This window comes from Marmota flaviventris, chromosome 6 (assembly GCF_047511675.1).
Source record: "Marmota flaviventris isolate mMarFla1 chromosome 6, mMarFla1.hap1, whole genome shotgun sequence".
NCBI classification, from domain to species: domain Eukaryota; kingdom Metazoa; phylum Chordata; class Mammalia; order Rodentia; family Sciuridae; genus Marmota; species Marmota flaviventris.
Genome location: NC_092503.1, coordinates 19,738,446 through 19,765,349, shown reverse-complemented (window position 1 = coordinate 19,765,349; position 26,904 = coordinate 19,738,446). Strand labels below are relative to the sequence as shown.

The 26,904-nt window shown below is 36.8% G+C and overlaps 1 protein-coding gene, 1 long non-coding RNA gene and 1 pseudogene across 4 annotated transcripts in view; 1 reads left to right on the top strand and 2 right to left on the bottom strand.

Annotated features, from left to right (window-relative positions):
* Grm1 (glutamate metabotropic receptor 1) overlaps positions 1-26,904 on the top strand; it is a 380,075-nt gene that overhangs the window by 98,749 nt on the left and 254,422 nt on the right. For all 3 annotated transcript variants that reach the window (XM_027938489.2, XM_027938491.2, XM_027938493.2), the window contains exon 2: positions 15,008-15,257. In XM_027938489.2, the coding sequence (XP_027794290.2) occupies positions 15,008-15,257 (250 nt within the window). The remainder of the gene's footprint in view (positions 1-15,007; positions 15,258-26,904) is intronic.
* LOC139706185 (uncharacterized) overlaps positions 1-26,904 on the bottom strand; it is a 99,621-nt gene that overhangs the window by 54,452 nt on the left and 18,265 nt on the right. The window contains exon 3 of the long non-coding RNA XR_011707829.1: positions 20,289-20,397. This is a non-coding gene — a long non-coding RNA (uncharacterized lncRNA). The remainder of the gene's footprint in view (positions 1-20,288; positions 20,398-26,904) is intronic.
* LOC114095240 (U11/U12 small nuclear ribonucleoprotein 35 kDa protein-like) lies at positions 5,540-14,967 on the bottom strand (annotated as a pseudogene).

Here is a 26,904-nt window from a genome sequence, read left to right as displayed (position 1 = left end):
TTAGCACATAGAACTCAATGTGTTATCTAAATAAATAATAATGAGCTCTTATATGCTTCTATATAAGAGCTCTATCTCCTATTAGTAATATGCCAATGCTAATATTTGCATACATTAACATAATGAATTCTTATATATGTAAGAATTGGTTACTATTATCTCCATAGATAGGGAAACTAAGGCTCAGAGAAGTTAACTGACTTGTCCAAAGTCTATGGAAATTAAACAGTAAAGTCAAACTTGATCCCCAGACTCCCTGAGTCCAGATTGTCTGTTTCTCACCATTCACCAGTACTACCTCTTTTATAAGTGAAGGGTATTTACTCTAAGAGCATGGATAAATCCATGGGGAACTCTGCATAGTCTGAATCCAGGCGAAACATGTTGCACTAAGGCTCTGTGATGCATAGTGTGGAATGAGCCTCTCCTGCCATGAGGCAGAACCTGGGTTAGACTTACAGACCTGACATGAGAGACCTCCGAGACTGCCCTTCACTTCACAGGTAAGGAAACTGGACCTGGGGTTGTCCAGGAACTTGCACACAGTCAGAGTTACAATGAGGAAGAATCAAAACTTGGTTAGTTTTCATAGAACTGAATCCAAGGGCTTTTAAATTTATTATGTTTACTTCAAAGGGTTCTCATGTCCCCTGAATTAAAGGCGATTTTTCATCCATTTACTAATTTTCTTCTGACCCAAATTAAAATTTATTTTGATTTCCTTAATTGGTGTTTTTCACTGATGATGCAAAAGATATAAAATTTGAGCTTAAATAGGAGGAGACCACGAGCTTGCGTTGGGTTAATTTCATGAGCAAAGGGAGCTAAAAGTAGCTACCTGGAGGGGTGAGAGAACAGCTGGCTCCTGAATGTCAGTCCAATGAGGCTGGGCAGTACATCTTTCTATTAGTTCAGGTTCACCTAATGAGCATGCTCTGTAAGTGACCTTGTTTGTACATAGGTTGGCTGTTTCTGAGGAAGATGTCTCCTTCTCTGCTTTTCAGTGACTGTGTACCTAGAAGTGTGTACTGGTAAAACTGAAGTCTGCAGGCAAGATACATTTTAAATGGTTGCACAACAAATGCTTTCTCTTCCCCTACAGTAATGCACTTGTAAAAGAAATCAGATTGGGAAAGGAAAAAGCTGTTAGAAAAAAATCTGTTAAGCAGATGTCTACTTTGAGTACTGAGAATATGAAAAATGTTTTGACATGAAGCTCTAGATTATGAAAGAGTGCTGATTCATATTGTTCTAGAATCACCAAATGCTTATGCTATAAGGAACGTGAGAGATCTCCTAGTATGAACCCCACATTTTGACATTAGCCAAAATGGGATGATAAACAGCTCAAGGTCACAACTAGTTAGAGGCAGTTAAGACTTCTAACTCTCTTCTGTGAAACAGAATGTATAGTTAGTTGTCCTTTGGTATCTGCAGGGAGTTTGTTCCATGACCCCACATGGTTACCAAATCCATGAGTGTTCAAGTTGCTTATATAGAATGGCATAGTATTTGTATATAACGTATGCATACCCTCCTACAGACTTAAATCCTCTCTAGATTACTTAGTACCAAACATAATGCAAATACTATGAATATAACTGTTATACTGCATTATTTAGGGAATAATGACAAGAAAAATGTCAATACATGTTCAGTATTGACACCACCACTGTTAGGCTACTTTTCAAAAGGTCTAAGGTTTATTGAAGGATAGCACTTTACATTCGGCTTAGCCTTCGAGCAATTTGCTTTGATCACTTAATTTTGCCTTTTAGGAGCCTCTTTGGGGGGCGGGATTGTGAGTTTTAGGAGCCATATTTCCACAGAAATGAAGTGTGCACATCACACAAGTTGTGAACAAATGAGAAGTGAGGCCAACAACACTTGACCAGTGCTGGAGAGACTGAGGACCTTAGACATGGGAGACTCCAGGGGGTGGACCTTCATGTCACTTCATTTACATGGATTCAGTCTAGTGCTAAGCATGTGGCAAATTCAAGGTTTTGGAACTTTCTAGAATTATTTTCTTCTGAGTATTTTCTATTTGTAGTTAGCTGAATCCACGAATGAAGAACCTGAAGATACGGAAGGTCAATCATAGAGAATCGGATTAGCCTTCCTGGGCTACCATAACAAAATATCATAAACTACATGACTTAAACAATAAGCAATTAATTTTCTCATAGTTATGAAGATTGAAAAGTCAAGACAAAGGTTCCAGCTTATTTGTTGTCTGGTGTGGGCCCTTTTCCTGGCTTATAGTTGGCTGCTTCTCACTGTGTCCTCACATGACCTTCTGTTGGTTCATTTTTACAGAGAGAGAGAGAGAGAGAGAGAGAGAGAGAGAGAGAGAGAGAGAGAGAGAGAAACCTCTCTGGTGTCTCATCTTAAAAGCCAATAATCTTATTAGACCAAGACCCCAACTTTATGGCTTCATTTAACCTCAATCAATTGTTATAGGCACTATCTCCAAATATAACCATACTGTTGATATGGGCTTCTATATATCAATTTTGGGGAAACACAAACATTCAGTCCATAACAAGGATCAGAATGTTCATGTGCAAACAGAAAGCCAGCTTAGTGGTGGTTTATTAGAGATCAATTTAACTTACTCATGCAAGAAGTAGGAAGTATGTGGCTGGTTTGCAACTTAGTGATCTTACCAGAACTCTGCGTTTTATGGTCTTCTACTGTCCCTGCGTGTAGGCTTCATCCCTGTGTTTAACCCCTTGTTGTTACAACATAGTGGTTGCACCTCCAGTCTCAGTTCTATTACTGGCCTGAAGAAAGAAGGAATAAAAGGCCCAAGACACATATCTACCATCTTCTTTTTGCAAAAATTTCTCGTAAGCCTTACCTGCAATTTTCTGCTTAAATCTCATCATCTGGAATTGGGTCATTTTGCTTTTCTAGCCACGAGGAAGTCTGGGAAGGTAGATATTTTTGACTCTGCACAATCACCCCAAACAAAAATTGTAGTTTTTAGTAAAGAAGAATGGGAGAAAGGACAATATGTAGGAAACTGCCAAAATCTGGAAGATAAAACCTCGTGGAGTTATTTAATTTGGAGGCATAGAATTTTAGTATCAAAAACATCTGAGTTCAAATCCCAGGTCTGATAATTTGGGGGCAAGTCACCTTACTTCACTGAGCCTCAGTGTCTTTTGTAAATGGAGATAATTGGGAGTAGATGAGGCACTAATTTTCATGAAGATGAAAGAAGATATTAGATCCCAATAAATGCTAGTTATTTTCATATTATTCCAATGTTTCAGGATCAGGCAACATTAGTGTTGCTTACCTTCTCTGGACCAAGCCATACTTTTGATTTCTTTTAATTCTTATGAAACATAATGATCAAGACACCAGACACAGAAACCAGTTCAACAAATTTTATTCACTGTTATTCTCTATTAAAAATAATAGACAAAAAAAAATTAGACATGATTCATGCTGCGTCTAGCCCTTTACCACTTGAGCAGAGTCTTCAAAGAGCCAGGCATCTGGCCTCAGCCTGACATGCTTTCTTGTGATGGAGAAGAGACGGCCAAGATTATAGCCAGCCCTTGGAGGAAATTTGCAGCAAAGTGGGAAATTTGCGAGACTTTTACATATTATCCTGAGGCAGAAGCTCAGCAGATAATAGAATTTCACTGGGGCTTAAATTTTAAAAAGGGAGACCCTGCCTTAAAAAAAAAAAAAAAAAACAAATTAGAAGATTCAAATCAGACTTCAGGATTTAAAACAGGAAATCTGCATATATTATACATATGTCATCCAAGTGTGATATTGTAGGAAGTGGCACATGGTCTATGGCCGACTTTCCTTAAGGGCAGTGGCTATGAAACTAGTATTTCTATTTCCTTTTTAAAGAAAACTTTTTATACAGGCATTATTAGGGGTTCATTTCCTTTCTAGAAAATTTCCCAAAGTGGCCTGTAATAGCTATGCTTAGCATCTTTAGTTTCCACCCACATGCATTTTTATTTCAAACTTATTTTTATTAGCAACATAATATATGATTATTGTAGATAAATTAGAGAACAAAGTAAAAATATAGAAATATAATTTCATTAATTCTACCATCTAAAGAAACACAATATTTTATGCATATTCTTCAAATTTTTATAATATGTAAATATATAAACATACATTTTCTTTTAAAAATGTGTGTATATTTTGCATAAGATTTTAACTATTTTTATGCTTAATAATATAGGATAAATAATTTTCCATGACCTTGAGTAAATTCTGTATCATCCTTAAATATGTATCAAATACATTCCTTTTATAAATACATGATGATATTTGAACAATCTGTATTGTTGGACAAAGGTTGTTTTTGCTTTAGATTACTATTACTTCTAATTATATGCTGTGCAAGGATCTTTGTAATTTAAACTTGTTGGATAAAAAAATTTATTTTCTGAGTCAAAGAATAAGCATATAATTAACATAATTTTAATAATCTACAGCAAGAACTTATTGATATTACACATTTTTTCACCAAAATGAGGGAACAGTTTATACTACACTATTGTCCAAACTGGAAATTGTCATTAGAAAACATATAGCTTTAGAGAGAAAGAGAGAGAGAGAGACGGTGTGTGTGTGTGTGTGTGTGTGTGTGTTTGAGTGCTGTTTTCTGAACTGTTGCTTGATATATCCTTCCTAGTTTTAATTGTTTATCAGTATTACAGAGATATGGACAGAGGACAGGTGTGATAGAGTCTGTCTCTAAACCTATTTCTTGCATATGGAAACTGTAATGGAAAAAATGCTTTTTTTTTTTTTTCCAAGAATGATGATCTCCTGGCACTTTTATATCACTTACAGCTTTATTTCTATTTCTTTCTCCATTTCCTAAAGAACTCAAGTTAGAGAATCAACAAACTGCGTCATTGCCTAAAGAAGCTCTAACAGGGATCCACAGGCATGTGTGGAATAACTTAAAGAAGACTGAGTGACAGACAATATAGACAAACAGACTTGGAGCGCAAAACAAACAAAACAATTCCAAAAAATAAAAAGAGAAAGACTTGCTTTGCGCAAGCGTGTCAGGAAAAATATCAAGGGACAACCTGACTCCAGGTGACCATGAGTGGAAAGAGAAGCAGTGCAGTCACAGAAACAATCACCAGGTCAGGTTTTATAAATAGGAGCATGAGGATAAAGAAATCTAAGGTTCTTGGGTCAACGCTAAAGCCTTATGTCCAATTTTAAATTCTACAACTATAGGGAGTAGTTCCAGCATTTGCTACATTCTGGGAAATTTACATTCATTATCATATATGATTTAGTAATCATAGGAGCTCTTTGAGATGTACATTATGTCCTCCGTCTAACACAGGGGCAAACAAGGCTTCCAGAAGAAAGTTCTTCAAGCTTATCCATCTTCTACCCAGAATCCAGAATTCAAATAGGTTGATCTGCCTCCAGATGTGTTTTCTTCTCTGCCCTTGCCACCCTAATCAGTATTTTATTCAATCCCTGGACATAAACTGCTCAAAAAGACAGTCACCCTTCTAGTCCTTTACTCAGCTGTCCCTTCCTCTGGGGGTCTGCTATTGTTGGGCCTCTTCTTGCTTCTATCCCTCTCCCTCCCCTTGACCCTCTCTAAGGTGGGCTCTCTTTCCCAGTCATTTTCAGGCCACCTCCGCCTGGCACCTTTTCTTGCCATCTTTTCTCCCAACCCCTGTGGTGGTTTCAGTCCCTTGTCCTGCAGTCCTAGTGTCTCCCTCAGGATCAGGATGGCTCCCTCCTTTATCCTTTCCCCTCTCTATAAAGGCTGTTTTTAACAATGGGAAAATTAATAGGTTGTGGCCAAAGCTGATACTGTGCCCCAATCTCAGCTGCCCAGATTCCTTTTTCTGGCCCAGTCCTCCTCCCAGTGGCCAAGGGATCCACCCTCTGAGAGTCGGTTCCAGCTTATGGCGCACAAATATCTCCTGCTGGTGGATCATAGGCCACCTGCATCCTGGTAGCCTTTTCAGCAACATGTACTCCTCTTTGTACACTGTGGAGGTGCAATCCTTGGAAAAGTATGTGTCCCAGTCCTTCACCAGCTAGAGACACCCTATGTGACCATAGTGGGAAAAGACTTCCTTTAACCTGTCCTCTTTGGTCTGCAAGTTTAGTGCTGCCACAAACAGGGTGCAGAGGGGGGTCTCCAGAGATGCCTTGTTGGAGATGTATGGTGCCAGTATTGCCCTCCACCCTGCGCTGCTGTGTGGTGTGGGTCTTCATCAGTGTTATCAGTGCTGCCAGCTTTAATCTTAGAGATGGTTTCAAGAAGACGTGGAGACACAAAGACAAAGACAAAGGTAGCTTGACCTCAATGTCACTGCAGAGAGAGAACAACCACCGTGGTGAAGCTGCTGCTCCTGGCAGTACCTGCATCCTTCCAAATCAGGACAATTAGAGGTGGGACCCAGATATTGCCAGTGAAATTGATTCTCCTTTGTTCTCGGTGACTTCCCTGTGTGCAGCAGTTCCTACACTGACCTTGCACATAATTTTCTTATATGCTACCACCTGGTGGCCCTGAGGCGGATGATGACTCACTCACTCACCTGACTGTCCAGACCCACAGGGGCTGACTGAGTTAGAACACTCAGCAGGTGTTTGGATGGAGGCAGGAGAGACATAACATTTTCTAGGTAGTAAGTGGGAGAATTAAACAAGTCAAACAGTTATCAGAAAAGTAATGGGAATGATTTCTCTGCCAGCAGGAGAGAAAGGATCTTTCACCACAAAAAGAAAATAATTCAGACCATCTTGTGTCTGTTTCCACCAAGAATGAAGAAGAATGTATACTTTATCGTAGGAAACATAGGTCAAAAGGAAGAATTTCTGATAGTGATGGATGTTGAAGAGTAGGTTTCTAGAATATGCTATGAAATCAGTTTCCTTCTCAAAACTCTTTTAAAAATGAGGTATTAACTTATTTGTCCAATGTTTCCCAGGAGAAGTTAGTGACAAGGACTGGTCTCTGACCTAGTCTGGACCAGGGAGGGAGTCTCAAGATCATGAGACTACATGAAATAAGGCATGGGCTAAGAGTGTTGAGGGCTTAAGACTAGTGGTTCTTCCAACATGAAGAAGTATCTAAATATCCTCCTTCGTCAGTGATTCTTCTCATTTAACTGATATGTAAAAATAAGCCATGTTGAACACAATACTTAATTATTTGAGAAATGTTATGAAGATTCAACAAAGAACATTTGGACTATTTTCCACATGATCATTGATATGTAACTTTAACCATCCCTTGGAGCTCAGATTGTTTTTTAAATACATCCTCAATACTTTGAGAGTAGGAAAAAATCAATAAAGAGCCTAGCTTTCATTTCCTACTTTCTATGATGATGGCTGTTCATGAAGGTGATTTTGAAATCCAGCACACTTTTATGCATGGCTTGCTTGATCAATAAAAGTTAGCTATCAGATCACTATAAATCAATCTGTTATGAATGAATTTATGTTGACCAGTGGAATATTGTCATATCTGACTGCTTCAAAACCATATCTGTCTTAGAAAATCCAGAGTCGTAGTGTTGTTTTTTTTCTTTCTTGAGACAGTTCTAATTTTTACATCTGTTTGCAGGGCCTTTCATGCCCCTGTCAATATTTTCAATTTCCACTATCTTACAAGATTTGTTATTATCCAAATAATAGGAATTTCTTTGCAAATCTTACGTTTGCCCTCATAAATATCCCTATCAGTTCCATTTAGATGCTTAGTTTTATAGCATACCTTGATCTATTCTCAGTAAACCTTTTTGTTGCATAACTAGGATAGAAATTAAGGTTTGTCAACATATTAATTTTCTTAGATGATGGGTGTTGTCAGATGCCACTCTTTCCTTTCTCTTTTACTCTCTAGGTTTTAGGCAATATTGTAACAGGAATAAAGTCTGTTATATAATCTGTTACGTCTCAGCAACATATAGCACATTGCTGTGTTGCTGTCTTGGAATGGTCTGGCAGATGTCTCTCTCGAAAATTCTTACTCAAAGTGTCATTCTATAAACCATGAACCTTCTGCTCTAGTGGAACTTCTCATTGCCTCTAAAAATAACTTTTGTGGATTCACATTCACTCCCGTTCACCCTGAATGCCTGTCCCTTAATGGTCTCTTTCAAGGCCCAGCCTTCATTCTTACGTTTCCTACAAGGCCTTCTCTGATTATCTTTGTTCTTTCATCCCTGAATCTAATGTTATAGTTTTTTTTCATTTCTCAGACAGCCTGTGCAACTCAGTTGTTGCTGCATTCTGTGTGCTTAGGTGGTGTCTTCATAGCTATATTATAGGTTCACATATGAGGCCGTATAAAATGATAGATGTTAAATCGTAGAAGCACCACTGTGTCACCTTGAGTAAATTACTTAACTTCTTTGAGCTTCCATGATCTCATTGGTAAAGGGATTATGAACTTTGATGTGGAGTTGTTGTGATGAACACATGAAGTGTTTAGGTACTTACGTATTTAACCAATACCAGACATATAGTAAATATGTAAATATAAATACATATATAGTAAATATTCATTGAATTGAAGGGAAAGCTAACGTTTGGTTTTTCTTGGCAACTCTTAAAATGCAGGGATTTTTTTTTTTTGAACTGAAGAGTTCAATATAATATTTTCTAATAGAATGAAAACGTGCAGCTCTCTACCAGTCCTGAATGGTTATGATTATGTGACCGATTTCTATATGTCTTAATACAAATCAATTTTCTAACTATTCACAACTTTTTTCATGTCTGCAGATGCTAGATCCAGAGAAGTATCTAAATAAATTGTTCAATACCTGGAGAAGCAAGAGGAGTCTGTGGGGCAGGATGGAAGGGGGAGGGGAGCAGAGGGCGGACTCCAGGCTGAGTGTATTGTCTTTAGTCTGACATTGCTCGTGACCTGGCAGGCAGCCAGGGTACAAGTCCCCAAGTTTTCTATCTAATAAGGAAAATATTACTGTATTTTAAGACTCAAAACAAGCATTACTTTCTTTATGCCAGGTATGGGTTAAAATCCCATATATATTTGTACCTGTCCTTGTCACAACATGATAGAAGTAACATAATTAAAATGCATGGGGAGGTGATTTTCTTCCCATTTTCTAGGCTCTTTGAAGCTAGTATTGTTATCATTATAATGGATACAATTGGGTGTCTTAAGTCAAATGAGATAATGTTTAAGGATTCAATGTTAAATTTTTATTTGTTCTAATTAGTTATTTATGACAATTGAATGCTTTTTGACACGTCATGCATATATGGAGCATAACTTCTTACTCTTCCAGTTGTAAGTGATATAGAATCACACAGGTTGTGTAATCATATATGTACATAGGATAATAATGTCGGATTCATTCTACTATGCTTTCTACCCCCATTCCCCCTCCCCACCATTCACTCTCCTCTTACGAATTCAAAGTACCTCTATTCTTCTCTAGCTGTACCCTCATTGTGAATTAGCATCCGCATATCTGAGAAAACATTTGACCTTTGTTTTTATCAAATGGGCTTATTTTGCTTAGCATGATATTCTCTAACTCCATTTATTTATGGCAAATGTCATAATTTCATTCCTCTTTAAGGTCTACTAATATTCCATTGTGTATATATACCACGGTTTCTTTATCCATTCATCCATTGAAGGGGATCTAGGTTGGTTCCATAGTTTAGCTATTGTAAATTGAGTTGCTATAAACATTGATGTGGCTGTGCCACTAGTATGTTGATTTTCAGTCCTTTGGGTATAAACCAAGGAGCAGGATAGCTGGGTCGAATGCTGGTTTCATTTCAAGTTTTCTGAGGAATCTCCATATGACTTTCCATAATGATTGTGCCTATTCGCAGTCCTACCTGAGATGTATGAGTGTACCTTTTTCTCCATGTCCTCACCAACATTTATTGTTGCTTGTATTCTTGATAATTGCCTTTATGACTACAGTAAGATGAAACCTTAGTGCAGTTTTGATTTGTGTTTCTCCAACTGCTAGAGATGTTGAACATTTTTAATATGAATTTCATATATTTCTTCTTCCATGAAATGTCTCCTCAGTTCCTTAGCCCATTTATTGATTGAATTTTGGGTTTTTTTTTTTTTTTTGGTATTAAGTTTTTTTTTAGTTCTTTATGCAATTTTTAAAGTATAAAGTAAAAGAACAAGTTATTGTTGTTTTACATACGTTAGAGTTCTTCTCATGGAAATTTATATGCATGTTTGGGGATTTTTAAGTATCATGAGAGGAATGGGCAGTTTAAATGTGGTTCAATGCAAAATTCTCAGCTATCAATTTGTATAATTAAGAATTACTGTCCAAACAAATACATATGAATACAGAAATTGGAAGAAGAATTTCATGGAATAAATTAACATACCCAGACATTATTTTAGATTATGAGAACATATATATTAATTGATTTTTTGCTACTAAGAGAAATATGCAGGAACCTAGAAGTTAGGGCAAAGAGAAACTCTTCTACTTCTAGCATCTATTTCCATGTCCTCTTCGGTGAGCCATTTCACTTCTTTGTGGTGGACTTCCTTGTCTGTAAGTTGAGGTGTTGGACTGAGTATTTCTATAAACTTTACTAGATTTAAAACATGAGAATTTGCTTATTTTCATGCAAAGAGCATTCTTGCTCATTTAGTCTGCATGTGTTTTGATAAAGAAGTAAAATCATTTTTTTATGTGTATGATTAAAGCACAAGGATTGGCACCATAGTTATAAAGTTATTCTCTTTTTCTGACAGTGAGCTTTGTTAAGAGAGTCTGCTGGTAAAGTCTATTTACCTCTGGATTACTGAACCAGCATTTATTGTGAGAAGTGGCATCTGACTTCCTTCCTTATGCCCTCTTCTGCAGTTGAATGAGCCAGCTGCAATTCTCTCCCGTATAATCAGTCACTGCTCTTCTCTGAGCTGTGGCATGTTTCCACAGACCAGAGAGCTAAGGGTTTTGTGATATGTTGAAGCTTCTCCTTGGGTTTCAATGGAAGATATTAGGCCACTGAAGGTGGCTAGATGAAGAGAGAAATATCCCAGTTTGATCATTCGATCTTATTAGCAAGGAAACAAGAAGGGTTTATTTTCAAAGATACAAGAAAATCTTATCGGGTTTCACTACGACGCTCATGAAAATTTTATAGATGTTAAATTTAAGTCCCAAGTCCTTTTTAGAAAATATAAAATATATTCTAGATAATTGCTGTATTTACCTGATATTTACCTTAAAATTTTTGAAAACTCCTATCAAGTTTTCCAACAAATGTTTGAACCACATAAACCAACAGTGAATGTTTTTGCCTTGACAACACTGGATGTAATTTCTTTGAAATTCTAGTATTTTGAGAAGTGAAAAAAAAATGTTTTATTTTAATTTTACTTTCTTGTTAATTAATGAAATTTGAAGATTTTTTTATGTGCTTGTTATTCACTTATTGTTGAGTTTAAATTGCTTTGTCTATTTCTCTACTGGTCAGTTATAATTAACACTCTTATTGTAAATTTAAATATCTAGAACTATCCTAACTACTAAAGATATATCACTGAACAGCAACTTATAAAGAGGTGTTATCACGGAGTTTATCCTCTCAGAGGAATAAAAAATTAGCAAAAAATATTGAGTATATGATATGTATTGAGATTAAAATCAAGGGGGATTTATTGAGAGGCTACTTTAAGGGGAGGCTTTTTAGAGAAGGTGGTATTTATCCTGATGTATGACTAGACTATCTGATAGAAAAGCATCTTTCCTGGTAACAGATAGCACTGAAACATGAATGAGTTTGGGGTATTCTATGAAGAGATTGACATCCATGAGACTAGAGAAGGTGAAGGAGGGGATGTTGAAATATGTCTAATAAGTGATTTCTACAATGAGAAAAAGATGAAGTTGGAGAGGTCAGAAGCCTCAGCCCATGTTTAGCCTGGTAGTCCCAGGGAAGGAATTTTAATTTTCATTCCAAGCACTCTGGAAAGCAATTGAAGCTCTCTGTAATGGAACAACATAATCTGGTTCACACCTTAACAGAACACTCAGGTTGCTAGGCGTGAAATGAATCATTGGGGACAAGAATGTAAGCAAGGAGTCTAACTGGGGAGGCTGAGGCCACTGCCTGGGTAAGAATGGCCTGCTCAGATTGCCTTTGTCTGCCTGGTGCACTAACCTCTCAACTACTATTTGAGTATGCTTCTGTCAATACTAGCTACCTGCTTCCTGGGAGCTGTATTTCTCCTCCTCCTGGGTAAAGTTTAGTCAGGGACCATCACCCAACATAGCTCCCTTGCTCAAAGTGGGAGTAACTCTATGGTTTAATGTGCTCTTGCACTTCCTTCAGGAACCAGCTAGAAGCTAATGTTCAGCTGAGAAAATCTTTCTACTTAGCTCTTCCCTCATGTGCTTCCCTGCTTCTCTTGATGCTCTTCTCCCAATAAATTACTTGAATAACAATCTTCATCTCAGGTTCTGTTTTTAGAGAACATACTAAGACATGGTTTAAAGAGGCAGAGGTTGAAGCAGATAAAAGAGAATGAATTAGGAGTGTTTCAGAGATAGGATCTTGGATGTGAGAAAAATACAGAAATTAAAACAGCTCTACATTTTATTATCTAGTAATTTGGTGGGCAAAGACACTACTTACTAATAGGAGCTGTCTAAAAGGAGCATATTTGCAAGGTGGAGAATGAAAAATTTACTTCAGATATGTTGTTTGAAATGTCTATGAATGGCTACAAGAGGTTGGCAAATGAACAGTCTAGTCTTGCTCTGGGGGACAATTTAGTCTGAAGTTCTATATATATGGGACTCGACAGTGGATTAGACTGAGTGGGAGTACCTGGGATGAGAGTACAGAAGAAGAGAGAAGTTTCCCCAGGACTGGATCCTTGCATGACAAGGTTGAGTAGACGAGGAAAATCAAGCAAATACACTCAAAAGTGGTCAGTGAGTGGCGAGGAAACCAGGCAAACATTGGTCTCTTTAACCAAGAGAATAAATTGTTTCAAGAGGGGGTGATCCTGAATGCACCTGAGTGGTTGAGGACAGTGTAGACAGAACAAATCAGGAGAGATGACAACAGGAAGCTTTTCAGTAGCCCTGGCAACAGATTTTAACAAGAGAAGATTCTGGGATGATTGTTGTACATATGTCTAAACTCTTAAGATTATACATCAAATGCATGTAAAATTTTGTATGTCAATTATATCTCAGTTAAGAAAATACAGAAAATGAGAGAATGGGAGATACAGAAGCAAATACACTGGCCGTGGCAAATATGGCAGCAGAGTAAGTACTAATGTAAGTGGAACATCGACTTCAGGGATTTTTTTTTTTAAAATTGACACTAGTAGGTGGAAGAAAGTGATTCTCCAAGAGAGAGGGAACAATTGCAGGAAAAAAACCCTTGAATAGATGAAAAGTGATGGGAGCAAGTATCTTTGAGCATGGGTTAACTCTTATCCTCAAGCACTTCAAATGTATACCATGAAGAATGCCGGAGAATATAAGAAGAAAAGTGCATAGATGTTGTAGGAAATGGCTGGATTTTGTCTCACTGTTTCTGTGTTCTTATTGGAATATGAAATGAGGATCGCAGCTGAGGTGGGATTGCAATGGACTCTACTATAGTTTAAAGATTTTTTTAATATTTATTTTTTAGTTGTAGTTGGACACAATACATGTGCCAGGCGAGCACTCAACCACTGAGCCCCAGCCCCAGCCCTACTGTAAAGATTTAAAGAGAGGAGAGTAAGGACAAAATAGTCATATTAGAAACTAAGAAAATTTATTTATAGGGGTGGTGTTGTATAATTTTTCTGTACTATGGAGAACCACTTTGGGAATGTGTGCTCAGTAATTTTAAATAAAACCAGTTAATAGGTTGTGAGCTTATTCCAGCTGTGTTTAAGTGATCAGGTACAGCTGTAGACAGGTGGCTGGCTGGAGTCCATTAGCCTTAGGGTTTCATCAGGAAAATACAACAGAGCTAAGAATTTGAAAGGAAGTGATGATGAAGAAAGGCTACAAGGTTGAAGCCAGCCTAAGAGAGGGCATGGAAGGAAAAAAATAGGTTCATGGATTTCAAGTTTTTATGAGGTTGAAAAAATTGCTGTGGTAGGTGTAGTGGAATATATGAGCTTGAATGATAAGAGGACATAAACAGAGACTGGGATGTTTGATATCCACATTTAGAGATATTATAGACATCTGTCATAACAAGGTCAGAAGTGTGGCCATGGAAGTAGGCGAGTTACAGAAAATATCAATGAGGGACTGTGAGGATATGTTAGTAAGTACATCATCCACACAGGTATCAGTGTCCCCAAACCTAGAAGAGTGGAGGTGCTATAGAAGCCCCTAAGGTGAAGGTTATATCATCAGTGACGCAGAGGAAGGGAAAAATGGTGAAGTGTGATATTTATTTTACTTCACTGATTAAAGTAATTTTATCATGAGAATGATATAACATAAAAATCTCCCATCCTTCCAGCATTTCAGCAGAGGGTGGTGGATGTTGACTAAACCCAGCAACTGTTTCTTGTCTGCTTACCTCCGGCCAGGTCAGGTGTTCCATTTGCTTTGAGAGCTCACTCTTCATGGAAAGGCTGAGTGTCTACCGCTTAACCTGGCGGCCAGCTGAAGCCAGTTGACCTGCCTACCCCAATGTGCTGCTGTCTCCCACACAGTTAAAGTCCGGGACAAACACAATTAATCATGACTGTAAAATAGAGCAGCAGTCCTTTATTTCACAAAACTTGTTTCATCGTGGATGCCTAGCTCACGTAATTTCTCATCATATTCATAGAGTTGATTGGTCACATTTGATTATTCCTTTTGATCTGCCCAGATCTTCCTTCAGTTTCAGTCATATTTGAATTCATTTAGCAAGTCTACCCTCTCCCTTCCCAGCAACTAAGGAGTCCTTATTGCAGTTTGCAAGTGCTGTTTCTGTCATGGTAGTCTTGAACATCTATCTGCTGATTGTTTTTGGACAGGGAATTACGGGGAGAGTGGAATGGATGCTTTCAAAGAGTTGGCTGCCCAGGAAGGCCTCTGCATCGCCCATTCAGACAAAATCTACAGCAATGCTGGCGAGAAGAGCTTTGACCGACTCTTGCGCAAGCTCCGAGAGCGGCTTCCCAAAGCCAGAGTGGTGGTGTGCTTCTGCGAGGGCATGACTGTGCGAGGACTCCTAAGTGCCATGCGGCGCCTTGGTGTTGTGGGCGAGTTCTCACTTATTGGGAGGTAAGTCTGCCTCTCTCTCTCTCTCTCTCTCTCTCTCTCACACACACACACACACACACACACACACACACACACTTTGGCACATGTATGATTGCTTTCTATTGAAATTTCTGATTCCAAAACAGGTAAGGTGTGCAGGGCTAACCTGAACACCTGTTTGGGGTCTCATTGAGAGTAGGGCTACTGGCATCTGTCTTCCTGAGAGACAAGAGCAGCACAATCAATAACAAGCTGATGAGATTCTTTAAGAAAAAATATGGGAAGTTGTTTGCTGGAATTATCTCGTCCTGTGGAATCCTTCTTTTTCATTTACTTCCTCCACCTCCCAACCAATGGCTTATGTCTTCATACTTTCTAAGCATAGGCATCTTACTGGGATACTGGTGGGAGGAGGGCAGCAGTGAAAATAGAAAATGCATATTAAGATTTGAAATTTAACTAAGTGAAGACATGAAGCTGAACTTTGGAACTTGATAATATAATCCATCACATTTATGAAGTAGCTAATTGTGATGTTTTTGGCATGTGATGTCTGGAATTGCATGGTAAGTTACTAAGTCTCTGCTCTCTTGCTAGATTATATGTCTTATGTAGAGATAGGTTTTCAGTATCATTATATTTTTCATAGTGTTTTTGACCTATCAGGTATCTTGTTTATTTTGCCATCTTCTAATATTACATAAAAGAATACTCAAGTTTTTCAAGGAACCCACTGACTCCACCTGAATGAAAGGCTCCACTGATCCTCAACACTTCCACAGTCATCTGCCTGATCTCAGTGCCCCCTCTTATCTCCTCTACTGGCTAGAATACAATCATGTTGCACCTCCTGAAGAACCTCAGCTACCATCAACTTCTCTTGGAAGCTGGGTAGGAGTTGTGAGCATGTTCTCAATGGACTTTCCTCTTCTGTCCTGAGCTTGTGGTAATGACTATGATGGTAGTAAGACCAAACTTACCACCATCTGGGATTAGAGGCATGTGACATTTCAGAGGCTTTAGAGAAGAAGGTAGAGTACAAATACAAACACAGGAACAAAGAAACAAGGAGATGCTCTCCAAGAATGAAGAGGTGTTGAGGCAAGGTCAAACTAGAATTCAAGGTTAAGAAAATGTTGAATTTGAATAAGATTGGCACACTAGCACTAAGATTCAATTTGACTTCTTCTACATGAAGCAGTTGTGTGAAGCCCCTGCAAATGGTCATAAGAGAGCAGGTCCTTTAAGAAGAAGTACATAAAGAAGGAGTAATACTTCTTTTAGGAGCGAAAAGAATGTAAGCAGCATTGTTGAAGTGTTACTCGGAATAGTGTTCTTAATATATGCGCTAGGACAGATGGTGCACAGATATTCAGTCCTTTCCATTGCTTTTGTAAAATGACTGCTTTTATGAAATGTGCTTATTTAAAAAATTTTTCTGTTTATAATTTTTAAAACAATAGCCTCTTTTGTTGAATTTATTCTCTTTTATACCCTCAGAGGCTATCTACCTTAATTGTAGAGGTCTTGAAGAGATGTGGCAAATATATAAACTTTGGGTTATAAATAATGCTTAATTGTGAAAGATAATTATACAAAATTCTGCAGTGAGTAACTGGAGTATGAAGAATTCCTCATTATTGTTTTAAAACTTGGCAAGGATAATAATGTACTCTTAAGCCCCTCTGACTCCTGTTTACCTGGCATTATAAGGCTGTTGGGTTTATGCTAGTATTTTTGAGATTCTCACATGCACTTGCTCATTGAAGAGGTCAGTCACATGGGATGCCTACTTCTGCTCCTCTTCTTGCCTGTCCCACCTCTGCTAGAATCTACCAACAAGTCTTAAGGAACTATTGTCATAGTGAACATGTGAGCTTTCGAGAACACTGTTCCCTGTACCCATGGTTACTGCCATCGATGTCTAGATTCCTTGATGCGTCAAAGCCATACCACACTCTACCACAGTGAGGGCAAGTGTCTATCTTTCTAGGCCATTTTCCATGAGAATCTATCAAAGTGTGCTGGATCTCCCCCCCATATCTTAGAGGACTTTGAAGAGAACACCCTTTTACATTTTTTTTTTTTTATCAGTTCTCTCTCCCTTCTCTAAGCTCCAGACATGAGTTGACAGGGAGTTTAGAATTAACCTTCCCTTCAGGTGATTGATTAGCTCTTTTTGTGGGGGAGATTATCCTAAATGCTGCTCTGTCACTCATGCCAGTGGACTTGGTTCCCTTGTTTCAGTTGATATGTCCTGCATTATTCCATTTTAACTGCAAGCTGCAACCTCCAGCTACCTGAGTAATATTGTCAAATATCCCTCTCACATTTAAAAGGGATTCTCCCACCAAGAGATGAACCCCCTTAAGGTTAGGAGCCCTTTGTTTTCCTTTGTAGTGCATAGTATTGTTCTGGTTGCTGCCAGATTCACAGAGAGTAATGTGTAGGTGGTGATGGAACTCTCTTCATACAGGTGAAGATTAGCAGTAAGTTCTGGTGTAGATTGCAATATATATGTGTATCTCTATCTCTATCTATCTCTGTCATCTATCTATTTATCTATATGAAATTTATCCTAGGAATGCTTTAAAATTGAGTCACATCCGTAATACTTTTCTATTTTTTGAGACATGGTCTGATTAAGCTGCTTAGGGCCTCACTAAGTTTCTGAGGCTGGCCTTGAACTTGTAATCCTCCTGCCTCAGACTCCCAAGTTCTCAATAAATCCAATTTTAGGTTAATAAAATCCACACAAGTTGAAAATGCATTGAATGTATCTAATCTGCCAAACACTATAGCAGGACAGAGTGCTATAGATTAGGGTTGGTTGTTTACCTTTGGAACCCTGCTGCTGACTGGGAGCTGGGCTCATGCCAACGCCCAGCATCACAAGAGAGTTATTGTCCCATACAAAGCCAGCCTGAGAAGAGATCAAAATACTACTGAATGTGTTGCTTTTTTACCATCATAAAATCATAAGTTGGTTGAGCCATTGTAAATTGGGGACTATTCCTAGTAGACTAGTAAACAACAATGGTAGAAAAACAGAATTTTAACAAAGGAAGTTCTCAGATATGATGAAACATTCTCTATTTAATGAATATTTATGATATTAGCTATAATGATATAGTGATACAGCTGCTGCAGACATCTGTTTGGGACTCGCTGTATGACAGGCACTATGCTAAACATTTAGTGTATAATAACTCACAAAATTGACACAAACATGTGATGAAATAGGTACTAGTACCATTCTCATTTTGATGTATGAAGAAGTTAAGAAACTTGTCAGAGTGCTGCAGAGCCAGAGTTGGGATTTGAACCTCAGCACTGAGACTTCAGAATCTGTGCTGCTAATTAGTAAGTTTTACTGCATGTCAAACTGCTAATGTTTTGTTAAGAGACATTGGCATTAACATTAGTTTCCTTTCAATGTGCTCTTCCTTCCAGAGATTTATTTCATTGTTTAGATTCACTTTTTTGGGGGAAAGTTAACTGAACTATCTATATCCCATGAGAAATTTATTTTCCATTTCCAATTATTTTCTATTTTTTTGAATCCATTTTATTTCTCTTCTGGTATTAAATATTTTAGATGATGGTTTCATAAAGGTGACATTTAATTTAATCTTTTAAAAGCTTTTTTTTTCTATCTTAACCTGAGACTCCACAATAGCTTTCTTTTTGTACACCATCCTTTATCTATGGAACTGCACTTATGTAGAAGCCAATTTGGAATAAATGAATGGTAGTTCTCTGAAATTCTAAATTATAATTATTACAATTCTAATGGGGAACCGATGGATCCATTCTAATTCTTATATTCTTTTACTTGAAGAAAGTAAAAAAAATAATTTATGTGCATGAACACATAATTATAGCTCCTATTTGTTAAGGATTTGGTATGTACCAGGCTTTTAATCTGTGAAATCTGCATTCCTAAAAACCCTAAAAGGTTAGTTTAAAAGGTAGAAAAGTTAAACTATTACCCATAATTCTTAAATTTAATAAGTGGTAGAGATAAGACTAAAACTTACTATGACTCCATATCACCACATAGGTTATTAAGTAGTGAATTGCAACCTCCTCAAAATTTGAAAGCAGGTTTCATATAAAGATGTTTCCCAACTTAACTATGGTTCAACTTAGGATTTTTCAGAATCACAGTTCTGTGAAAGTGATACACAATCAGTGGCAACCATAATTTGAATTTTGAATTTTGATCTTTTCTTGGGCAAATAATGTGCAATCCAGTTTTCTTTCATAATGCAGAGCCACAGCTCCCAGACAGTCATGAGATCACGAAAGCAAACAACTGAGGTTTTACAAAGCACATTGTTGCTGAACTTTGACATTGAGTAGGTTAGGTATTACTATAGTTTGGATCTTAAATGTTCCCCCAAATGTTCATGCATTAAAGGATTGGTCCCCAGGGCAGTACTATCAGGAGTTGGTGGAACCTTTGAGAAGTAGGGCCTGTGGGTGGTCCTTAGGTCATGGCAGGTATGGTCCCTACGAGGACTGTGCAACTCTGAAATCTTCCTCATTGCCTTTTGCTTCCTGGTGAGGTGAGTGGTTTTGCTATGACATGCTCTCTGCTCCCACCATGATGTACTGCCTTGCCATAGGCACAAATCAATTAGGCCAACTAGAACCTCCAAAACTGAGACTCAGACTAACTCTTTTCTCTTTATAAGTTGATTAATTGAGGGATTTCATTATGATGACTGAAAACTAACACAGGCATATTAAACTCATTTATAACTGAACAATGTTTTCAACTTAATAATGAGTTTATCAGGACATAACCCAATGGGAAGATAAAGAGCTTCTGTGGTTATTCACTTCCTCATTGTACCTAGAATGTTCTTGGCATTGTAACTATCCATTGATTATGTCAGAAAGCTTGGAGAATGACAGAGCAGGTGGCCTCATGTATGATCACCAATTTCCCTTTTATATATCACTTAGTTTGGTAAGGTTTGATGCTCTTCAATCAGCTTCTGATTCTAGAATTTATCTCTAAAATTGGAACTTATATGCACCTACCTTTTAAGTTGTATTTCCTCGTCACAAAATGCTTGCTTGCCTGGGAAATCATAGCTGAGCTTCATTAGTAGGTTCCTTGTGGGGATGTCAGACCTCTAAAGACATGCTCCTGAGGATAAGAAAGAACCCCTTGGTTTTAGTTCTGTGCATAGTGTTGGCACCCTGCACCTTTGCCCTGGGTTTCTCTTGGGAAGACCTTACAATGAATTTATATTCTAACTTGTTAGGGATCTCTGATTAGCCAAATTATATTAGGTATAGAATGTTTATTTATATATTTGTTAATCCCTTTTGTTGGATTATGACTACATCTAATTTCTCTACTATCCAAAATAAACATTCAATGAAAACAATGAAGTTAATAACTTTCTGTTTCATCCTTTCTCTCTCTCTAGCATATCCTGGCCAATGAAATGATAAGTATATGGTTCTTCCATTTCAAAAATTTTGTCTATTGTCTCTCCCATTCTTTGATTTCCTCACCTATGAGACCGGCTTCCCATCATCTATTACCACAGAGAAATACCAGAGCCTGCCTTTTATCTAAAATTTGATCCAAGAAAATACAAACAGCATGCTTTGGAATTGAATACACAACAAACACATTAGACACAAATTTAAAAAAATTGGAATGGAGAAATTGCTTTATTTGGAAAGAAGTCTATAGTTTGATTTTAAAACCACTGAAAATCTTGCTTTTCACTATATCTTTTTTTTTTAATTCTTTTTCTTTCATAACCTAAACACAAATTTGGAAAAGTGACCTCTATACCCTTGAAATACGATATTCCATGGTATTATGTTTCCATAAAAATTTTTAAATGAAAAATGAATTACTTCAGATTTCATTTTTCCATTATAGGAAAAATCAAAAGTTTTCAGCCTTTAGGCAAAATTGCAGAGGTTAAGAGCTTTAAAATAAATGTGGAATTTCAATGAAGCATGACATCCTCAAATATGGATTATAATCAAGAGGCCAGAAAGACCCTTGAGAATTTTCTGATGTGTAATCGTCATGGCTTACAGATATATAACCTGACCTCCTCTCTGCTACCAAGGGTGGAAAATGATCACAAATCTTTAATAGTTTGCTCTTTCCTTGAAAGACTCCTGCTTAAAGGCAGATTAATGAATGTTCTGTGGAAGATTACTCTTACAGAAAAAGACTCTGTGAAACATGTACTAGGATTGGAGAGGTAATTTAGTTTGGAGTATCCTGCAGAATCAACATTATTTGTAGGAAATTGACTGCTATTTTGATCATAGATCTCAGACACAGAAATACTCAGGATTTCTACAATAATTGGAGAGACTGGTTTTCAGTATAATTTGTAATTATTTGTAACCCTTTCTTTATGTCAATACCTATTCCCATGTTTCAGACAATAGACACCTGAAGACAGAAAGGCTCCCTTCCCTTAGTCTCTGCTTTGATGTAAGGGTCTTACAAAAGCTGAAGGAGAGGATTTTAGATGCCTTCCATATCTAGGGGGCACTGCTTTATTTGAGTGGATTTAAAATAGTAGAAGATAGGAAAGGCAGCAGAATACAACAGACACTAGTATAGCAATATGTAAAACAGTGGATGTGTAACCGATGTGATGCTGCAATCTGTATCCGGGGTAAAAATGGGAGTTCATAACCCACTTGAATCAAAGGGTGAAATATGATTTGTCAAGAACTATGTAATGTTTTGAACAACCAACAATAAAAATTAAAGAAAAAAAACACTGTTAAAAAAAAAGGAAGTCATTTTAAGAGTTCATTTTGTCCTGGAGGCTAGTCAGAAACAACAAGAGAATTTACCTTAATACCTTTCTGTTATCCCCTTGACAGTCACTTCCCTTACTGGTCACACATGACAATCAGCAGGGATGCTTGAAAATAAGACCCTGGACCTCACCTCAAACCCTCAAGTCAAATTTATTGGTGGTGACTTGGATCATTTTTTAAATATATAACATCAGGATTCATTTTGACATAATTATGAAAGCATAGAATATAATTTGCTATAATTCAGTCCCCAGTACTTTCCCTCCCCTCTTTCCTGGTTTCCTTCCCTCTACTCTATTGATCTTTCTGTTACTTGCCTTTTTCTTTTCTGTTTTCAGTTGGTGTCTTGTGGATATATATGATGGTGATATTCACTGTGGTATATTCATATACGTACACAGGAAAGTTAGGTCAGATTCATTCCACTGTTCTTCCCTTCTTTCTCCCCCTCAATCCCCTGAACTTTCTTCAGTTTTGATGGAATTCCCTTCCTCTTTTCTCTCTCTCTCTCTCTCTCTCCCTCTCCGCACCCTTATTTTGGATTATGAGAGAAAATATTCGACTTTTGACTTTCTGAGTCTGGCTTATTTCACTTAGCATGATGTTCTCCAGTTCCATTCATTTATTAGCAAATGACATTTTTTTGTGTGTGGTGAATAAGACTTCAGAGACATTATCCTATGATGCTGAGATCAGTGTTTTGTACTAGGCAGGACTTGCTTATAGGATATTTGAACAGGAAGACAAAAATGAATTTTAACTCCACTGCCTGTCCTTCCTTCATTTTAGCTATTTTTTTGTTTCTTGAAATTTATTTATCTTTAGGATTTTTGTTTTAAAGTACAGATATTTTTGAGAGTAATAAAAATAATAGTAACAATAAACACTATTTGCAGCTCTGATTATACCCTGTATTTCTGTCTTCTGCTGTCAAATATGGTCAACCCGATTTGCCCCTTGAAAACAGAGTCATGTTACAGTTTTCAGACTAATCAAGATGCATTTAAGCATGTGGTAGGGTTAGCTTTGGTCATCTCTAATTCCTAGGGTTTCCTGATCATAAATTGAGATATCATAATAATCTCTCTTGCTATTTATCAGAATTGGAGTCCAAAGGATGACTTGCTCCTAAAGTTGTTCCCTATTATAGCTGCTTGTCTACCTATCATAAAACTGGGAAGGTTTTAAAAATCTTTAGTTTCTTGGCTTCACCTCTGTCAGATACTTATATAATGTGATTGGAGAGGAACTAAAGACTTTATATGTACTTTTCAAATCAGTTTTATTGATATTCACCATTTTTAAGTGTATTCTTCTCTGAGTTTTTCCAGCTTTATGTAGTGATATAAGTACCCCAATGATCATGAGATGGAGCATTGCATCTCTGCAAAACATTCTCTAGTGCTGCTTGTCAGTCTTTCCTCCCAAGTCCCTGGAAAGATGAAACATCTGATCTGCTCTTTGTCATTACACTTTTGCCTGTTCTAGAATTTCATGTAGAGGGAGTCATGAAGAATACAATGTTTTGTGCATGATTTTTTTCAATTGGAAAAATGCTTTGGAGACTCACACGGTTAGGGGTATTGCTAGTTTCCTCCTTATTATGGGGTAGTATTCTAGTGGTGTGGATGTGCCTGATTTGCTTATTCATTCACCTGTTGATGGTCATTTAGGTTGTTTCCAGTTTGACTATTCTGAGTATGCCCCTATGAACATTCATGTACAAGTCTTGTGTGGATTTATATTTTCTATTCTCTTTAGGACATATATAGATGTGAGATTATGGGTCATAAATGTTTAACTTTATAAGTGACTGTATAACAAACTGCCTAAGTGTTTTCCAAAGTGTCTGTACAATTTTGCAGTTCCATCAGCAATGTATGAGAGTTCTAAATCCTCCACATCTTCACCAAAATAGTATTGTCAGTCTTTTTTACTTTTAGCTGTTCTAGTGGGTGTATAGTGGCAACTCTTTGTGGTTTTAATTTGCATTTTCCTAATGACTAATAGTGTTGAATACTTTTATGTACTTATTTGCCATTTTAATATCTTTTTTGGTGAAATATCTTGTAACATTTATGTTCATTTTGTTATGGGTTGTTTGTCTTACTGTTGTGGAGTTGTAAAAGTTGTTTAGAATTTCTAAACAAAAATTATTTCTTACATATATCTACAGCAAGTATTTTCTCTCTGTATGCTTCTGAAATTTTAATTTTATATTAATGTCTCTGGAAGAAGATGAAGTCTTTCTAATTTTGACAAAGTATAGCTGTCAAATTCTTCTTCTATGGTTTATGTATGTGACTCCAAGGTCAAAAAATTTTCTAGAAGTTTTAGAATCTTCACCCTTTTATTGAATATAATAGTCATTTGAACTTAGTTTTTGTATACGTTGAGATAAGAGAGAGTTATTTTTTTCTTAAGTATCTAATTGTTCCAGAACATTTCATTGGAAGGACTGTTATTTCTCTATGGAAGTAACTTGTTATTTTGCTGAAAACAATTGAAAATTATATATCTACATAGTCCATTTTCCTGCTGCACAGCCTAGAGAACACTGCCAGTCATGGACAATTTGGCTCATTTCTTGGTTTTAATTTTCTGAGGAATTGTACACATATATATTTTTAAATGACAAGTGTGTGTGTGTTTATGTGTGTGTAATTTTCTATCCCCCTTCCTTATTTTAAATTATTATTTATTATTAAACTCTAAATAGTTTTGCTTGAATGCTTATCTGTTTAAGATGTCAAAAATGAGAAAAATACCTTCTATAATTACTGTTTTGACCTTCTTCATTTCTTTGTGGAGATCCATATTATCATCTGGATTGTTTTCTTTCTCTCTGACAAATTTTCTTTAACTTTACTTACAGGGTACTTTATTTTGTACTGAAACAAATTCTGTCTATGTTTCTGTTATTAGAAAATGTTTCCATTTTCTCTTAGTTTACAAATTTTTCCCTGCTATAGAATTCTGGGTAGACAGCTGATTTATAGTCTCAATATTTTAGAGCTACTACTCAATTATATTTTCACTTGCATAGCCTATCATGAGAAATCTGCCATGATTCTTATCTTTGTTCCTCTGACATATGTTATTGTATCTTATTGCTGTTAAGCATGTTTCTTTATCATTATTATTATTCTGTAATTTGATTATAATAAGCCTCAATCTAACTTTCCTTATATTTATGTTGTGATTTTTAAAAGGCTTTTTAGGTGAGCTTATACTTTCTTAAAAACTGAATTTGGAAAATGGTCATCATTTCCTAGAATATTATTTCTATCCTTGAAGTACTTTTCTTCCTGAGACTTCATTCATATGTGTGCTTGAAATCTTGATATTTTACATAGGGAAATTATGGGAATTTTTTTTAATCTTTTTTCCTCTTTTGTTCATTTTCAACAGTTTCATTGACTGGTCATTTCTTTTTCAGTGTCTAATGCAGTCTCAATCCCATTATGTGTATCCTTTATGTTGGATGTTGTATTTTCATCTCTAAAAATTACATTTGTGGTCTTTGCTTACTTTTTTTCTTTTAATTTGGTCATGTTTTTCTCCACTTTTTATGATACTCAGGATACATTTAGAATAGCTGTTTAAATGTCCTTGTCTATCTTACCACAATAGCCTTTCCATTGCAGTTTTTGAAAACATGAGCTATTCCCAGTTTTGTCTAAGTTCCAAGATTTGTTTGGTCTGTATTTTCTATTGAGTTTTTCTCCAGCATTGGGTAGTTTCTTTTTTATATTTTTTCTTTTTCTTTTTTGTCCTGGAGATTGAACCCAGGGGAGCTTCAACACTGAGCCACATCCCCAGCCCTTTTTATTTTTTCATTTTGGGACAGGTTCTTGTTAAGTTGCTTAGGCTTTGCTGAGTTTCTGAGGCTGGCTTTGAACTTGTGATCCTCCTGTCTCAGCCTCCTGAGCACCTGGGATTACAGGCATGTGCCACTGTGCTCAGTGGTAGTTTCTTTCCACATCTGTGCACATCACAAGTTAGGGAAAGACCTGAGATCTTTCTTTTTATTAGTACATTATGGTTATACATAATAGTGGTGTTCATTTTGACATAATCATACAAGCATGAAATATAATTTGTTCCACTTCAGTCCCGAATACTTCCCCTTTCTTTTCCCTCTTCCTTCCTCTTATCTACTGGTTTTTCTTCTATTCATTTATAGTGTTCTTTTAATTAGTGCTCTATAGATACAAATAAAGGTGAAAATCACTGTGGTACATTCATACATGTACATAGCATAGTTTGTCAATTTCATTTCACCATTCTTCTTTTCTCATCTGTCATTCCTTTCCCTCAATTTGGATTTTCCCTCCCCTATTATTATTTTTTTCTTCTTATTTTGGTTTAGCTTCCACATGTAAGTGAAAGGCTCTGACCCTTGGCCGACTGAACCTGGCTTATTTCACTTAGCATAATGTTCTCTCGTTCTATCCATTTACCCTCAAGTGCCATAATTTCATTTTACATGAGGGCTGAGTAAATCTTCATTGTATAATATATCACATCTTTATCCATTCATCTGTTGGCAGGCACCTGGGCTGGTTGCATAACTAAACTGTTATGAGTTATGCTGCTATGAGCATTGATTTAGCTATATCACTGTAGTATAGTGATATTAATTCTTTTGGATAAATACTGAGGAGTGGGATAACTAGGTCATATAGTGGTTCCCTTTCTAGTTTTTAGAGGACTCTCTATACTACTATCTGGAGTTGTACTAATTTTCAGTCCCAGCAACAAAGTATGAGTGCACCTTTCCCCCATTAACTTTGCCAGAATTTGTTAATGTTTGTGTTATTAATAATTACCCTTCTGAGTA